Genomic DNA, 19,565 nt, shown 5'->3' on the forward strand with positions numbered 1-19,565 from the left:
GGTTGGCTCTTGGGGGGCAGAGCCAAGATGGCAGAGTAGAAGCACGACCTTCCCTCGGCTCCAGCTTCCACCCTCCCCAATCCATGTAAAAAGGGGACTCTAAACAAACTTTGGAGCTGCAGAACCCAAAAAATGACACAGAGAAGCTAACCTCCCGCTGAGGACAGCCCGGTAGGCCGGCAAGAATCGGCCAGCACACGAGCCCAGCACCACGCTGAGGCTTTAGCCCCAGGGCGGGCCTGACCAGCCACCAGCCAGAGGGACTCCAGATCAGCAGCAGCTGTGGACATTTCCAGATTTATCAATACATAGATTCGAAGGACAAGGTGAGAGGCCAGTGCAGTCTGGATTTTGGGACCCAGTAAGTGGGAGTGCGTGGCTTTTACCCCCGGGGCGAGAAACCGCTGAGACGCCAGCACAGCCTGCCAGCGCCACGTGGAGGCTTCAGCTCCTGGCCTGCAGAGTGTAGGGGGACCAAGCACCAGTCTGAGGGGTAATCACTCTTGCTTTAACCTTTTTGGATCTGGATTGCAGTCTAGGGCAGAGGTCCTGAGGTATGTGTCCAGCTTGCCAGAGCGTGTGGAGACCTCAGAGAGGGCACCCATCTAATACCTCCGGCAGCTGAGAAAACCCCAGCGTTTGGGACGAAAACTTCCCTGTCTGGTGGCAGAGTCCTACTGTGACAAAAAGCCCAAAAGTCAAATAACTGAGTGGCAAAATGAGCAGGCAAAGGAAACAAAGCAGACAGAGATTCCAACATTACACTCCTATTTTGGGGATGAGAAGGAGCAAGGCATGGAACAGGAGGAAAACAGTTTAGTCAGAACTACTACACCAAAAGCTTCAAAGGAAAATACAAGCTGGTTACAGGCCATAGAGGACCTTAAGAAGCAGATAAGAGAAGTGGAGGAAAAATTGGGAAGAGAAATGAGAACAATGCAAGAAAATTATGAAATGAGAGTCAACAGCCTGACTGAAGAAAATAATACCTTAAAAAACAGACTGACTCAAATGGCAAAGGAGGCTCAAAAAGGCAATGAGGAGAAGAATGCCTTAAAAAGCTGAATTTGCGAGATGGAAAAATAATCTCAAAAGCTCACTGAGGAGAATCATTGCTTCAGAATTAGATTGGAGCTAATGACTTTATGAGAAATCAAGATGCTGTTAAACAGATCCAAACAAATGAAAGAATAGAAGGCAATGTGAAATATCTCATGGGAAAAACCACTGACCTGGAAAATAGATCCAGGAGAGATAATTTAAAAATTATTGGACTACTTGAAAGCCATGACCAAAGTAAGAACCTAGAAAGCATCCTCCAGGGAAGTTCTCAAAGAAAACTGCCCTGATGTTTTAGAACCAGAGGGCAAAATAGAGGTTGAAAGAATACAGCGATCACCTCCTGAAAAAGATCCCAAAAAGAAAACTCCTAGGAATATTATAGCCAGGTTCCGGAACTCACAGATTAAGGAGAGAATATTACAAGCAGCCAGGAAGAAACAATTTGAATATTGTGGAAACACAATCAGGATAACCCAGGATCTGGCAGCTTCTACACTGAGGGATCGAAGGGCTTGGAATGTGATATTCCGGAGGTCAAGGGAGCTGGGATTAAAACCAAGAGTCACCTACCCAGCAAAACTGAGTATCATGTTTCAGGGGAAAATATGGTCATTCAGTGGAATACAGGACTTTCAAGCATTCTTGCTGAAAAAAACCAGAGTTGAATAGAAAATCTGACATTCAGATACAAGAAGCAAGAGAAGCATGAGAAGGTAAACAGGAAAAAGAAATCATAAGGAACTTATCAAAGTTGAACTATTAACATTTCTACATGGAAAAACAATAATTGTAACTTATGAAACTTTTCTCAGTAGTTGAAGGGATTAGAAATATATATATATACATATATATATCTTTATATGAGGGTATGTGGGCATATGAATACATATGTGAATGTGTGTATATACGTTTACAGGTATTCATAGATAGGGGCACGGGACCAATTTAACAGGAAGGGATGGTACTTAAAAGGTGAAATTAAGAGGTGAGAGGAATATAATGAGAGGAGATGGGAAGAGACAGAGTGGGGCAAACTATCTCATACAGAAGAGGCAAGGGGAAATGGCTACAATGGAGGGGAAGAACAGGAAAGCAAAAGGGAATGGGTCAACCTTATTCCTATTGAATCTGGCTTGAGGAGGGAGGGAAATACACACTAAATAGGGGATCTCACCCTCTAGGAGAATGGGGGGGGAAGGGGATGAGAGGGGGGATGATGGAAGGGAGGGCAGGCTGGGGGGGAGGGAAGTTGGAAGCACCCACTTTTGAAAAGGGACAGGATCAAAGTAGAGAATAGAACAAATGGGAGGTGGGATAGGAGGGAGGGAAATATAGTCAGTCTTTTACAATATATCTACTATGTTATTGTTTTGCATTAGCCGCACATGTACAACCTATACTGAACTGCTTGTCTCCCCAGTGGGAGTGGGTGGCAGGGGGGGAAGGGAATGAATCTGGAATTGAAAGTTTTAAAATCAAATATTAAAAAAAAAAAAGAAATAGTGGTTGATCAATGGAATAGATTAGTTGTACTATAGACAAGTAACGTTAACCTAGTGCTGAATAAACCTAAAGACCCAAGTTAGAATTTACCAAGTGACAAAAACCGCTGTGAAAACTTGAAAATAAGTCTAGTAGAAACTAGGCATAGACCAACAGTATATCACACCAAATACACCGAGATAAGATCAAAACAGATATATCGTTTAGACATAAATAGTGCTATCATAAACAAATTCGGGGAGCATGGGAAAAATTACCTGTCATATGTATGGATAAGGGAAGAGTTTAAAACCAAACAAGAGACAGGGAAAATCACAGGAAGTAAAATGTATCATTTTGATGACATGAAATTTAAAAAATTTTGCACAAACAAATCAGAAGGAAAACTGGGAAACTGAGGGAAAAATTCTACAGCAAGTTTCTCTAATAAAAGTCTCAGCTCTTAAATGCACAGGAAACTGAGTCAAACTTCTCAAAATAAGAGACATTCATTCCCAGACAATAAACAGTTAAAGGATATGAAAAGGCAGTTATCAGATGAAGAAATAAAAGCTATCAATAGCCATGTAAAAAATGCTTTTAAAGAACTAATAGAGAAATATGAATTAAAACAACACTGAGTTACTACCTCATACCTTATCAGATTGGGCAATATGACAGAAAAGTGATAAACATTGGAAGGTATGTGGGAAAATTGGGACACTGATACCCTGTTGGTAGAATTATAAACTGGTCCAACCATTTGTAATAGTAATGGAATTTAAAGATCCCTCTGTATTGGCTTGGTTTTCAAATTGATTGTGTTAAAACCCAGAGCTTGTGAATCCCACTTGTGGGATAGACTTGTTGATGTAAAAAGAGAGGGCTGAACTGGGAGGAGCTGGTGACATAGATTTAGAGAGACACAAGAAAAGAAAAAGGCAGAAGAACTTTTTGGAAGCAGCATCTTAGAGGCAGAGAGAGACTGAGAGGATTGCTGAGGGCCATTTTGAATTGCCCAGGACTTTTGAGAGCTGCCACCCAGAGCTGCCAAGGACTGAGGAGACATGGCTGTTATGCTGGTACTTTGTCTGTTTTGATGTTGTTTTGCCAGATTTGTCCACTGGTGAAGGACAGTCCTGTTGTTGCAGAGGTCTGGGAACCTGGCTGTTGGTTCAGAGCTCCTGAGACTGTTCTGCAGACAGAGAGTGAATTCTGTCCACTGGTGAAGGTCAGTCCTGTTGTTGCAGAAGTGTTGGAACCTTGCTGTTAGTTCAGAAGCCCTGAAGAAGGATTTTCTTGTTGTATGTTTACAGAAATCCTGGAAGAGGGTTTTGCTAATGTTTTCAGGGGACCCAGGACTGTTCTGCAGACAGAGAATGAATTAATGAAGAGACTGGCAATATATTTTGTGGCCTTGCTAAGCTTTGTCTCCCCAGGAACAATGATTGATGAGAACTTGCCTAGTGTCAAGATGAAGAAAAGACCTCCATTTGGGTATTAAATGATGTGCTTAAGCTTGTTGTAACTCTGGGGTAGATTCAATTGTGATCCAAGGGTGGGGAACTTTTGACCTTTTTTGCTCTGTGGTTGAACAAATGAATGTGCTTTACTTATGACTGGAAACTAATCTACATTTGAGAAGAGGAGCTTTGTGATGGACTAAATGAATGTACAGCCTAGAGGTGGAGTAGTATTTAGAAGAGGGACTTTGTGATTGATTAAATTAATGTGATGTCCAAGGGTGGGGTAGTACTTGGAGATTATTGAATCACACTTAGTAAATGCTGTATTTTGAATGTCATATTTTGATCTTCTCTGTTCTTAATTTTTCACTGAATAAAATGGAGAGCACCTATGCTGGTATTTTGAGCCTTGGGAAGTTACCTTTGCTTGGCATTACACCATTCTGGAGAAAAATTTGGAACTATGTCCAAAAGGCTATAAAACTGCATAGCCTCAACAATAGTGCCACTAGGTCCCTAAGCTAAAGAGATCAAAGAAAAAGAGAAAGGACTATATGAACAAAAATGATAATAGCAGCTCTTTTTGTGGTGTCAAAGAACTGGACATCAAGGGAATACCCACTGATTGGGGATATACAAGACATATACAAGTTGCATCATATGATTGTGATGGAATATCACTGTGCTATAAGAAATGATGAAGGGGATGACCTCAAGAAAAACCTGGAAGCATTTACATGAACTGTGAGGGAAGCAGAAACAGGACAACATTGTACACAGAAATAATCAACTGTGAAAGATTGATCACTACAATGATCTACCACAATTTCAAAGGATTCATAATGAAAAATGGCATTTACCTCCAAAGAGAGAAATGATGAACTTTGGCTGCAGATTGAAGCATCTTTTTCTTATCTTTTTTTTTTTGAAACATAGTTAATGTGAAAATGTTTTGCATGATACCATACACACACACATATAAAATGGGTATTGTATTTAACTTCTCAGTGGGCAAGGGAGAGGAGTGAGGAAGGGAGACAATTTGGAACTCAAAAATAAAAAGGTAAAAAAAAAACAAGTTATGGTAAAAGCACAAGAACGAACAGGTCCAGGTGAAAGGTGATAAAGGTCTGAACTAGGGCTCTATTGAATACTGATATATTTGATTTCATCAAGAATACTTATGGATTCTGTAGGTCCATAAGGGGGTTATCTGATTCTTTAGCAGTCCCTGCTAAATCACCTCGGGGAACATTAGGGCACATTAGCCTTTATGCCTTTTTAAGGACCTGAGAAGATTCTATTGCCCTGTGAGGCAGATCACTCAATTTAGCAGCTGACTACTTTACCTAGTGTGAGCTACCTGTGATCTTTGGCAAATAACTGCAAAATTGAACTGAGGGTATAGAGTAGTTCCAACTTAATAAGGATAAGGGGGGTGAGGGGAGATGGATATTGCTTGCTCCCCATTGCCACTTTCAGGCTCTCCTTCTACCACCATAACACAGTGTAAGAGCTCTACCAGGTTGGGATTATCCTGTAATTCTTACTTTGCATCACTTCACATATCCAATCAGTTGTCAGTTCTTGACATTTTTATCTCCACAACATTTCTCATATTTGACCCCTTCTCTTTACTCACACGAGTAGACAAAGGTCTTTATCACCTCTCACCTGAACTACTGAAACAGCCTTCTAATTTGTCTTGCCTCAAGTCTTTATTCCAGTACATCCAACACACTGATGCCAGTGATTTTCTTTAATCATAGTTACTCCTCTCCTCAGTCAAATCTAATGTCTCCCTACTGTCTCTACAAGCAAATACAAACTCATTCATTTACTTTTTAAAGACCATCACCGGGCTCCAACCTACCTTTATAGACTTATTGGACATTACTCCCCCTCTCACAATCTTCCATTCAGCCAGACAGCACTTCTCTCTGTTCTTAATATCCAACACTCCATCTCCATCTCAGTGCTTTTTCACTGGCTGTACCTCAGACCTGAGATGCATTTCCTTATAATTCAACAAGTGATGTCTTTAAGACATCATTCATGTACCACCATATTTTTCACATTTGTTTGTCACATTTTACAATATTGTTGTCACTTGATCAATATTTGTCCTTATTCTGCTCACTTCATTCTCCATTTCATACAAGTCTCATCAGGTTTCTCTGAAACTATTCCTTTCATCATTTCTTATAGCACAATTATATGCCATACATTAATATACCATAATTTGTTTGGCTACTCCCCAATTTATAGCCACCCCCTTGGTTTCCAGTTCTTTGTGACACCACAAAAAGAGCTGCTATGAATAGTCTGGTATATTTTGGTTCCTTTTCTTTTCTCTGGGGTATAGGTCTACTAGTGATTTTGATGAATCAAAGGGTATGCACAGGTTAGTTTATGTCCTAATGGTCTCAAACTCAACTAATCCAAGGTCTTTCTCATTTCACTATTTCTCTGTGAGTGGTATCAACATTCAACTAAGTCTTCTATTTTTAAAAACAGAGTGTTATCTTTGACCTTTCCTTTTCCCTCTTGCCCTTCATATCCAATCATTTACTAAGTCATATCAATTATACTTCTGCAATGTCTCACATTCAACCCTCTCTATTCCTACTGCCACTATCTAAAACCTTTAAAGTCCTCATTACCACACACCTGGACTGGTAAGGTCCCCCTATTAAATTTTTCCATTTTAATTCTCTAACCTCTCACATCTATCCTTTATTCTGATGCCAGATTAGTATTTTTACACATAAATCTAGTTATATCATGCCTCAATTCAAAAATCATCAATGCTACATTAATATTTTTATATATAAATTTAGTCACATACCTCAATTCAAAAATCTTCAATGCTACCTACTACTCTCCCAAGTAAAATTCAATCCTTCTTCTTGGTATTAACGATCTTTACAAACTGATACTACACTACCTTCCCCTCTATTCAGTCTATACTCCAGTCAAAACAAACTACACTCTATCACTGCATTATAAATATTAACAATTCAAGTTATTAATTTTAATCCTATTCTAGCGCCTAAATAATGTGAGTTTAGAAATACTGGTATTTCAAATATTTATCAATCAAGATGGTGGCAAAGGAAGTTGCTTTCATTTAGAAGCTAAAGTATATTAACTAAAAATCTTTCACTCACATCAGATTTTGACAACACAATAAATTCTGTTATCTGGCACTGTATTTGATAGAAAACTTTACTAACTTTCATACATGTATAATACAATATCCATAAAGCTGGTACTAAAACTCTTACAAAGAGCCTTCTAAATCAAATACAAAATCATGTATAACTTTATTCTGTTCTGTATTAATTTTCATATTTTATAATACAAATATTCTCCAAAATGAGTACTCTACACATGGTATTTTATGGCAACTCTCTTATTATAAACCAGGATATTCTATTTCCTGATTGTGAGCTTTTAAATAGTTTGCTATTTTTACAGTCACCTTTTCACAAAAAGCTCTATTTCCACAGATGATAAACAATATCACATTATACATAAACTGCTTGGAATCAAAATCACTACAAAGAGTGTTCTGGAAAAACTACTATGAATTTGATTTTCCATCTTTTTAAAATCCCAAGATTAAGAACCTGGCTGTACTAACATTCCTAGTACATGACAAGTTCTGCTTCTTACAACAACTGTTGTAGTCTCATATGTTTATAATTTACAGAAATTTACATTTTCCCATTTATTTACTGTCTTAATTTTACCCTAATAGGGTCTTCAAACTAGGAACAGAACTATGAAAATCAGATTATTTTACTAATCTCGTACCTTCTGACATTTGTCTAAAGGGGGAAATATCAAAGGCACCTTACCAGTTATTATCAACACTGGGGAAATTGATGACATAAGATGTTTGTTTTATTGATACTGAAAAGAAAACTTACTGCATATTAATGCATTTTATTAGGTTAAGCATCTATACTCAAAGGTAAAGGGAACTGGTAAAATCTACTTTTGAAAGAACTAGAACTCTTCTAAGCCACTAAAGTGCTATTTAGGAAACTGTCATTGGAGGGTGCTATTATTCCAGTGTCTTACTGTCATGGTGCATGACAGTAGCCAGCCAATGGTACCTGAAACAGCTTAGGGTTCATTAATTAGTCTCTTATTTTTTTTAATTCTTTTTTCTTCTGTACCTAAAACCTGCTGAGAACATCACTTAAGCCCCCACTGAGGGCATTTGGGGATAAAGAGATGCTGTCCCTCTGCTATGTGGCATTGACATTTATTCATGAAGTTTACAATTTGGAAAAATACAGCAATAAAAATGTAAAAGTAAACATGTATGATAAAGTATTTATTTCCTCATACTTTTTCTATTTCTTGTTTTTTATTTACTGAGAATTGAACTATTCCATCTAACATGTGATTTTCCTCTTAAACAAAAGCATTTAAATAAAGCATGAAACAACAGAGAAAACGAAAAGAAAAATGTAAAAGAATCCCATGTAGAAATCAAGAAAAATGACCCTGAGAGAGATAAGTGACTGAAATGAGACAAGAAGAAACCACAGTGTCAGGAAAAAAGTTTTCTAAGTAAATGTCACTTTTCCTCTCTACTCTTTCAGATATACATGTGGGAACGGAGAGGTCAGACCTTTTAAGGTCAAATAAATGTCAAATTAAAGACTTTCTCAGAATTTCTCAATCCTTCCCTGATTTAATTACCATAAAACCAATTAAATATATGAATTTTAAAATCTTACAAAGTCTTTTTTTTTTTTTTTACTGTTGTTAGACATGCATGTTATCTTCTGTGTAATTTTATAATACCAAGTTTGGCTCTGAAGAAGAGATGAGAAAATGCACCTCTCTCCTTTCTTTTCAAAGATGGCATGCTGTTGGCCCTAACAGTAACACCAAGCTATATAGAGCTGATTTAGGAAGTACTATAAGAATATTATGCTGCAAATAACTGTTATTTTCAAAATCAGAACATACCTACACAAGAATCCATTACTTTGTTGTAGATATGGGTACCCTCCCACTGGAAATCACAGAAGGCATCCTATAGATGCAAGATGACATGCTGTTTGGGTTTGTTTGTTTGCTGTTTTTGGATATACACTATTTGAACAAGTAAAAAGTAATAGAAATCCTGAAGAGGGAAAACTCTTGGTACAAAATCATACCTTCTGCATTGTCTAATTTAAGGGGGTTACAAAACACCAGAACAAGTTACCAAGGGAGACAGAAGAATCTTCTTCCCTTAGGCTTTTTAAGACAATATTCACCTGGATATAATCCTAGACACAAAATGTCAAAGGAGACAAAAATCTATTTTATCATCTTTCTTTCTAAAAGCTTTCAAGTCATCTTCAGTATATTTCAAATGACACAGGCTAAGACATCTCACCCTCCCTTTATAGAAGAGGAAAATGAGTCAAAGAATAAATCATGATAATGATGATGATAGCTAGTATTTTACAAAGAGCTTTAAAGTTTACAAAACACTTCACATATTAGCTCATTTTATCCTCACAACAATTGTATGAGGTAAGTGTATATTTCCCCCCAACTCCCTTCCATTTTATAGATGAGAAAACCCAGAGAGATTAAATAACTTGCCCAGGGTCACAAAGCTAGTAAAATGCCTTAAGCATTTTGAATTCAGGTCTTTCTGACTCCAAGGTCAAGCAGGATACTAAAATCTAGTTTTTCTAACACCTACCCTGGTTTTCAATTCCAGTGGCAACTTCAATAATATATTTTGAAATAAAAAATAAGTCAAATACTTATTACATTCTTGTTATACAAGGCATTGTGCAAGATAAAACCATTATCAGACCCTGTAGGTAATGTGGCACCAAAAGTAAGATTAGGTAAAGTATGCTAATTGACTGCCAAAGGAAAGAAAACATGGTTATAAGCATCTCTAAAACGATTATGAAAATAGGCCACTACATAGCTTGGATAAAGTGTTGGACCTAGAGTCAAGAAGACTTCAATTCAAATCTAACCTCAAACACTAGTTTGCTGTGTGATACTGGGCAAGTCAATTTATTACTATGTGCTTCAGTTTCTCCATCTATAAAATGGGGGTAATAACACAGCATCTATCTTTCAAATTGTGAAGATAGAATATTTTTAAAGTACCTTGTAAAGTTTAAAATGCTATATAAATGTTAGCTTTTATTTTATGACTAGATATCACCCCCCCCCGCCAAAAAAAAAAGGATGTTTCACTATTCCTGTGTTAGTAAATAAATGCAGATAATACTAACAGTTTTTATTACACTAACCATTCTGTATAAGACACAAAAAGATTTTAAAATCTAGCATCTTTATGATTTTTGGCAATATAAAAAAGAACAGAATATATTTTAATCTTACTCTAAGAGAAAAATCTAGACATGTCATAAAATCAGTCAGTAAGGTTAAGATTTCAGTCTAAATGTTAAATCTGCTTTTTCTCCCCTTTTCCAACGTGTAACATTCCCGACATGGTCTAAAACAGAATACAAGTGAAATGAAACATCTGATTCCATTCATAAGGATAGAAAAAGAATAGGAACAACTCTGAGTACTTTGCCTAAATATCTGCCACAATTATATAGGATGTGCACATTCATATATATACATATATATATATATATCACATCTATATGCAATACAACACATAAACACTAATTCCTAAATTTTTATTACTCTTCACAATGCCATGCTCTTGTATATACTGCGTATACTGCCTGAGAACTGTATAAAATTAATGAACTTCAGATGTTTTCTATAACATACAGAAAATGTGGTCTAATAGGAATCAATAGATGAATTCACAGATTAATACTGGAAACAAGAAATTCAATTCTGAAGAATCCTACTTACTCGTTTTGAAGGGCAAAGTTCATTTTTTTCATCTGTCATCTTCCCACTTTTCAATGCTTTCCTTGGATGCTTAATGCTTGTTTTTATGGCAGGTCGACACACATAGTTCTCCAAGTTTTTAGGAGGCTTTTTAGTTCTCTTAGCCTGCAGGCCAATTTTCAACTTTAAGTTTCCCTCTGAAAAGTTTGTTTCTTTCACAGAAAACTGTTGCTGTGCATCAGTCAAACTATCATTTTTCCCTGTCTCAATATTTCTGTCCCGATTCCGCCTCCAAAGTTCCTCTTCCTCCTTAGTGCTATTCTCTAGTTCCACTTCTCTCTTACTAACCAGTGTTCCAGTACTGATGGCAGAGGGACTCTTTCTTGAAAATCCTTCGGAGTCGGAACCCACTCCTAACATAGCAGTATTCCTATGGTCCATCACAAGTGCACGCTATTTTCAAGGAATCTTGTGGAAGATTTACAAAGTTGTATTAAACAGAAATGGCTGTTCTCCAAAACTTGTAACCAGCATCTCTGTAGGACAAACAGAACCAAAAAATATTAGTCAGAAAAAAATTATTTTTCCTTCAGAAAAGGCCATGAAACAGATTTTCCAAACAGATATCTATAAAATAAACTTGCCATGATTTTGTACTCAAGTTTTTCAAATAGTGATTTTTCAGTAGTCTAAATTACAAAGGCTTAGATCTTTAAAAATGAATATCAAAATCGCCAACGTTCTCCTAACTTTAAAGTTAAACTCTAGTTAGTGGCAAGTCGTTTATTTCTGGATCTTAAAATCAGATAGTAGGAATTCTAAAACAATCAGTCAGAAGCCTTGTAACCATCAACATTAAGATTCTTTTTCTCATCAAAGGCATTTTAAAAACACAGAGAAGAAAAAATGCATTTTAAGGAGTCTTCTATTTCTAGATATGTCACTCAAAAAACATATTAATGACTGCTTGTAGTATTAGAGTCTGCCTAAAGCAATCAATTAACAATTGGACATTTTTATAGATATAAAGAACTGTTATAGACACATTACTATGACAGATACACTACTTAAGCAGTTCTCAAACTTTTTGGTCTCAAGAGCTCTTTATACGCTTAAAAATTATTGAGGACCCACCAAAGTTTTTTTTTTTTTTGCTTATGTGGGTTATATTTATCAATATTTACCATGTTAGAAATTTTAAAAAATTAGTATTATTAAGGAAAGTTTTAACTTCAAGAACGCTATGAAAGAGTATCAGAGATCATCAAGGATCCCTAGACCACACTTTGAGAACTGCTAGTCTAGAGCCTTGCATCTGGGATAAATTCCAATTTATCCTATATATATATGTATATATACACATATATATATATTATTTGTATATAGTTGCTTGTATTATGTTTTCGAAGCTCATACTCTATCCACTAACACATTCTACCTCAATTGTAATAAATATTCTCTCCTTATGAAAGTTAGAATTCCACATCAACTGTGCTAGACACCACCTTCATCTCAAACTCAATTAGTTTTAATTAACTTTCCCTTCAAATCTCCCCTAACCCATTTTAAATTTTGTAGTCATCCACATTTTCAACCTTATAGTCATGCTCAACATTTCATTTTCCCTCATTTCTTTTATTTTTTAAGCAACCAGGGTTAAACTTGCTCAAGATTACACGGCCAGTTATTTCTGGGTGTGGTGCTAAGTATCTGACCGGAATTTGATCCCCAGATCATCCCACCACTGGAGCTCTTACTCGATGAGCCACCTGGCTGCCCCTAAGCAATTGAGGTTAAGTAACTTGCTCAAGGTTACAAGGCCAGGTGTTTCTGGGTGGGTGCTAAGTGTCTGAGCCCCGATTCAATCCCCAGGTCATCCTGACACTGGAGCCGGTGCTCTTAATCGCTGTGCTACCTGGGTGCTCTTAATCGCTGTGCTACCTGGCCGCCACCCCTCATTTCTATATCAAATCAATTTCTAAGCTTTACTAATGTTACCTCTACAACTTCTCTCAAACCTGATCTCTTCCATTCATCACCCAAATTGAGGCTTTCATCACCTTTCACCTGAATAACTTCTGAAGTGATTTTCCTGCTTCTAATCTCTCCTTACTCCAATATCTAATTCCCCACAGAGTTGCCAAACTGATATTCCTAAAGTACAAACTGTGTCATACCACTCATTGATTTCCAAGAGCTCCTACTTGTCTCTGGGACAAGGGTTCTTAACCTTTTTTTCTACATCATCCCGATGGGCAATCTTATGAAGCCAATGAACTCCTTGTCTGAATATTTTTAAATGCATAAAACTATATAGTACTAAAAAGATAATTTATTCTACAATTACTGAATATTAAAACAAACAAAAAGTTCATGGATCTGAAGTATGAACTAGTACTCTAAGATAGAATACAAATATGCTGCTACTGACATTTTTAACTCTTTATAATCTAGTTCCAAATTATCATTACAGGCTGATATCAGATTATTATTCCTCATGTACTCCATGTTTCAAACAAGATGTTCCATTTGCCACCGCTATTAATCCAAAATTGTCCCCTTGGCTGGAATGCTTTCCCTCTTGTTCTCCTTCTGATATAATCCCTAGTTCCTTTTCAAGGCAGTCTTTTCTGACCTATCTCTTAACACCTAAGTTGTTTTTTTTTTTTTTTGTTTGTTTTTTTAGCAATTGGGGTAAAGTAACTTGCTCAAGGTTACATGGCCAGTTATTATTTCTGGGTGTGGTGCTGAATATCTGAGCCCGGATTTGATCCAGGTCATCCCAACACTGGAGTTGATGCTCTTACTCACTGAGCCACCTGGCCGCCCCTAACACCTAAGTTGTTAAAGCTCTCCACGTCCCACAGAAATTACATGAGATTTTATTTGATATATATACACATACATATATGTGTACATATATACATATACATAAATATACACATATAAAGAACCTATCAATAGTCATATATCAAGAACCTATCAACAACCACGTCAACTTATCAAGTCATTTATATCTATATAGTGTTTACTTATCTGGGTAAAACCCTACCCAACCACCTCCGGGAAAAAATATAAACTCCTTGGGAGCTAAAACTATTTTTAGCTTTGAATCCCCAGAACTTAGGCACAGTGCTTTGCAGATAGTGAAAAATTAGTAAATGCTAAATTTCACTGAAAGTTCTTCTTTGTGATGTGCAAAGACCTGCCCTCCTTGCAGTTCTTATCTACTGGGTCTTTGTTACATTGAATAAATTTAATCTCTTTTTGACATGGCATTTCTTCTAATATTTGAAGATAGCTTTCATCTTTAACTACTCCCTCTCTCCCAATTCAGTTAAATAAAACTTTAATAGATAGAATTAGACGAATACTATATACGTGTATATAATGATATACATGCAAATGTACACACATAGAGAGCATGGGCTGAATGCCTGCTTTGTTATTTACTCTCCATGAGACTGAAGGCAAGTCAAAAATCACTTTACCTCTCCAACTTTTCAGGTTCTCAACTATAAGATGAGAGACTGAAGTAGCTGATTATCAATGTGCCTTCTAATTCAACTTACAATACCAAATAGTATCTACTTACCATTACCCTTCAAGTTGACTAGATCTTCATTTCAACATATTTTTAGGTATTATGGATTAAAATTTTAGACTCATAATTTAACATATACTTACTATTTTAGGCTAATCAACAAGTCAAAGAGATAATATTACATTGCATTTATTCTGACATTTTTATTCATCACTTTTATAGTGCATAGTCTTCTATCAGCCTTGTATCTACTTTATCCACATCTTGTAAATACCTATATATGTTGTTTAGAACATAAGCTACTTGAGGGCAAGGACTAATTGATTTTTCTTTGAATCCTTAGTATAGCATTGTGCACATAGCAAGCACTTACTAAAAGATTAATGACTGGCTGAACTAACGATGTCTCTTTACAATCTGCAGTTTTCACCTATTCCTTATTTTATAATGCCATTTCCTTACTTTATAATATTTTACAACACACACAAGCAAAACCAATTTATCTAAAATTTAAAAGGCAGAAATTTTACAGCAATGATTCTAATTTCTAAGATATATAGGAAACTCATAAGAATAACAGCAATTCCCCAACTGAGGGATGGTTCAAGGAGATAGATTCTCAATCTATCAATAGGCTTTTAAAAAGTCATCTAAATTATTAATAACTAGAGAAATAAAAACTAAAACAACTCTGAAATACAACCTCACACCCATCAGACTGGTAAAGTTGACAAAAAAGAAAAATGACAAATGCTGGAAGGTCTGTGTAGCGCCAATGCAATATTTACAGCACTCACGATCACGATAAAGACCATGACTATAAGTATCACATGACGTTAGATCGCAAAATATACCAGATTCTCCAGATAGAGGACAGAACTGAAGGATTTATTTAGACACCAGAAAACAGAATCCCAAAACCAGTAAGCCGATTGCATCATAGTACCAAAGAAGCCATAGTAACACTGAGAGCCACAGCATCCTTCAGCCTTCCCACAAACCAATGCAAGATCAATATTTACTCACAAACCTCTCTATCTCCTTAATGAGGGTCCTCTCTCCCCCCCAATGTCTGGCTAGCTCTGAACCAGCTTCCTGCGACCTCTACTTCCCTTCTGCAAAACTCCTCCCACCACAGGCTCCATGTGACTACATTCAGCCTATCAGGGGGTAGAGTTGATCTTCACAGCAGGGAAGCTTCCTGTGGGCTCTGCTGCACCCTTCAGCAAATTCCATCCATCACAGGCTCCATGTGATTACATTCAGCCTATCGGGGCAGAGTTTACTTTCAAAGCAGGGGAGGTCTTCAAACTCCCTCTTAGGTCTACTAAGGGGCAAGGAAGATCTTCAAGTTCCCATTCCCATTACAATCTGTGGGAAAATAAGTATATGAATGTACTGTGGAATTGGGAACTGGTTCAGCTACTCTGGGAAGCAATTTGGAAGTAGGCCCAAAATACTACTAAAACTGTGCTTACCAACTGACCAAACAAAACTTCTACAAGGTCTATACCCCAAAGAGAAAAAAAAAAAGGCAAAAGACAGTCCCTGCCTTCAAGGAGCTCACAATTTAATGAAGGAGACAAGTAAAACAAGTATGCATAGTCACTTGTCTATAAACACAGGAAAAATAAATAATTAACAGAGGGAAGGCACTAGAAATTAAGAGGGGTTGGGAAAGGCTTCCTGTAGAAGATGGGATTTTAGTTGGGGATTGAAGGAGATCAAGGAAGCCAAAAGACATAGATGAGGAGGGAGAAAATTCCATGCAGAGGGGACAGTCAAAGAAAATGCCCAGAACCAAAAGATGGAGTATCTTTTGGGGGGAACAGAAAGAAGGCCAGTTGGAAGAAGAGGAGGGGCAAGATTAGTAAGGACTTACTCTTCTGCAAAAATTCATCTACAATAAGTTCTACACTCTCTCCTCTCACTCTTTTCTTAACCCCTTACAATTTGGGTTCTGAACTTATCCACTCTGCTTTTGCTGCTCTGCCTAGCTTCAGCTTCCTGGAACAAAATGCCCCTCCCAGGGTAAGCTAGTCACCTTTAATCTCACTACCTAGAAACTACCTTAGCTGAAGTCTTAGCTGCGCTAAACCATCCCCCTTAGCCTCTTCTCCCCTCAGATTGGAGGGGTGGAAGTGAGATTACCAAAATCATAGAGGGCAGAGATTAAACTATCAAATTACTCAACTCTGTATCTGCTGCTCTGTCTGGTTTCAACTCCACCAAACAAGATGCCCCTATACCCTTTCTGGCCTCTCTTGTGTGTGTTATCTCCCCATTAGAACATAAGCTCCTTGAGGGCAGAAAATACCTTTCATCTTATTATTAATTGTATCCCACAGTATCTGGCATATTGTAGGCTCTTAGTACATGTTTACTAGATTTAATAAAATTAGTTCCTAAATCCAATGGCCTTTTCTTAATCCTCATTCTCCTTAAATCTGTCTGCATTCTTGGACATCTTTGATACTCTCTTCTCTCTTTTCTGACACCACTCTTTGTTAATTTTCCTCCTACCTATCCAACTACTCCTTCTCTGTCTCCTTTGCTGGATTTTCCACATCATACCATCTAACTGTAGGTGTTCCTCATGGTTCTGTCCTGGGACCTCTTCTCTTTAATGCTTCACGTGATCATCTCATCAAGCTTCCAGGGGCTGAACTGACATGTCTATGTTGGTGGTTCTCAGATCTACCTCTCCTGCCTCAATCTCTGCTGCCTTCCAATCCTGCATGTTCAACAGCCTTTTTGATATCTCAATCAGCAGACATCTTAAGCTAAACACATACAAAACAGAACGTGTTATTTTTCCTCCTAAATGCTCCCTCACTCCTACCTTTCCTAGAAGGGAACACCATCCTCCCAGCCCCTAGGACTCACAAAATAGTAATCATTCTGGATTCCTCATTCTCTCTCATCCTCCATCCCGCCCTCCCCCCACTCCCATCCAAGTTGTTACAAGATCTGTCAATTTCATCTTTGTAATATATCTGGTATACACTTCCTCTCTGATACTACCACTACTCTAATATGGACCCTGATCACCTAACACTGATTATTGCAATAGCCTGCTAGTGAATCTGCTTGCCTCAAGTCTTAACCCACTTTAATCCATTCTCCATTCAGTCACTATAGTACTGTTGTCCTAAAGAGCAGGTCCATTCACAAAACCTCACCCTCACTCAATAAACTCTAATGGCTTCCTATATCCTAAGCATATACAAAATGCTCTATTTGTCATTCAAAGTCATTCATAACGTAGCACATTCCTACCCTTTTATTCTTCTTATACCTTACTCACCAAAAAGGTAGTCTTCAGTCCAGTGACATTAGCCTCCTCTTCACTGTTCCACAAACAAGACACTCCATCTCTGCTCCCCTTCTCCTACTCTGACTACTGACCCTCCTGGCTTTAAGTCCCAACTCAAATCCCACTTTCTACAGGAAAGCATTTGCTAACCCTCTTTAATGCCAGTCTTCTCTCTGTTAATTATTTCCTATTTATCCTGCAGTTTCTTTTGCATATATGTTTGCATGTTGTCTCCTCCATTAGACTGTAAGCTTCTTGAGGGCAGGGATTGTCTTTTGTCTCTTTTTGCCACATAGTAGGCAATTAATAAATGTTTATTAAATTTATTGAAAGGAAGGAGTCATCTGTTGTAGCTGCACTTCTTAAGTAATTTAGCTACAAAGGGCAGAAGAGATGGAAGGATCAAAGACAGGGAGGTATGATTATGCTTGTAAATGGTAGGGAAGGAGCTAGTAGAGAAGGAGATACTGAAGATAAGTTAAAGAGTAAGAATAATAGAATAAACAATCCACTGAAGGAGATAGTATGAAAGGGAATCACTTGTGTAAACAGAAGGGTTTGCCTTGCAAAGGAGTAGGGCAACCTCATAATGTGAGACAGGAATAAAGGAGACAGTTGCAGAACACATTTGGGGGGTAAGAGATGAAAAAGGAGGGGAAAGAGGGAGCTTATGGGGAATGGTCTAAAATTTTTCTGTAACATTTGAGGGTAAGTTACTCAGCTGAGAGGGTGTGGGGAAGGTTTTGACGAGCCACTGCAGAGCGAAACTACCTAACAGCAATGATGACCCAGTTGAAGTTGCATTAACAAAACTTTTTGCACAGTTTTTGGATGTATTAATTCACATACACTTAATTTTTATTAGGTTTTTTTTAAATAAGAAAAAAAGGGGAGTAGGAGTAAGAGAGAGGATAATTCTAAGGAAAGAATAGTTAAGAGAATTCTGGAGAGACCTGTATTAACTGATGCTTGGTGAAATGAGCACAACCATGAGTATAATTTAAACAATACCATAGTAAAGAAAATCCTCCATTGGATACATATTTCAATGGACTTTTTTTTTTCCATCACTACTGCTATCCTCACCTCCCCCTTTAATAGTGCTGTAACAAATAAGCAAAAAGATGTCACCTTGGCTATCTGCCACTCACCAAAGCAACTTTTAAAACTTTCTCTTCTTCATGCCTGCTTTTTATATAATGCCACCTCTTTATATAATTAATAAATAAATATTTATTAAGTGCCTACTAAGCTCAAGGCATTGTCCTAAATACTAGGAATACAAAAAGAGACAGACCCTCTCATGTGAGGACGTGGCCTCATATAAAATCAGTCATTTACCATGGTTTGATTTCTCCTCCTACACCACACATTCAACTGACACCATCCCTCATCACTTCTTCCTTTACTCTAGCTTTTAATGAATAGGTGGCTCTTCTAAACCTGACCAAGTCAACTATTCTATATGTGCTCTTGATCCCACCCCTACTTATCTTCTTCAACAGACTGCCTCATGATAATCCCACCCCCTTTTTTCCCCCTAATCTTCAATCTCTCCCTATCCAAAGGCTCCTTCCCAACTACCTACACAGCAAGTCTCTCCCATTCTGGAAAAAAAAAAAAACCTTACTAGATCTTATCAACTTCTCAAAACTATCATCCTATGTCTCTGTAATGGAAATGCAAATTTAAAGATCTTCTCAGCCCCTAGGCTAAAAGTGCACCTGGAGCCTGGGGTGGGAGGCTTGTTTTTCAGTAGATACTTTTTGATTGGCCAGTGGGTCAATAAGGTTGTTACATTCTCTGAGCCAGGAGAAGGCTATATAAACCCTGATGTGTA

At 37.4% G+C, this 19,565-nt stretch overlaps 1 protein-coding gene across 5 annotated transcripts in view; it reads right to left on the reverse strand.

The window, feature by feature from the left end:
* The window catches only part of ASH1L (ASH1 like histone lysine methyltransferase), a 268,283-nt gene that overhangs the window by 203,015 nt on the left and 45,703 nt on the right, over positions 1–19,565 (reverse strand). For all 5 annotated transcript variants that reach the window (XM_069078224.1, XM_069078221.1, XM_069078222.1 and 2 more), the window contains one exon: positions 10,887–11,401. In XM_069078224.1, the coding sequence (XP_068934325.1) occupies positions 10,887–11,306 (420 nt within the window). In that variant the 5' untranslated portion in view covers positions 11,307–11,401. The remainder of the gene's footprint in view (positions 1–10,886; positions 11,402–19,565) is intronic.

This window comes from Petaurus breviceps, unplaced genomic scaffold (assembly GCF_028583685.1).
Source record: "Petaurus breviceps papuanus isolate PSGF00001 unplaced genomic scaffold, PetGlider_PUasm1.0 91023, whole genome shotgun sequence".
In the NCBI taxonomy this organism is placed as follows: Eukaryota; Metazoa; Chordata; class Mammalia; order Diprotodontia; family Petauridae; genus Petaurus; species Petaurus breviceps.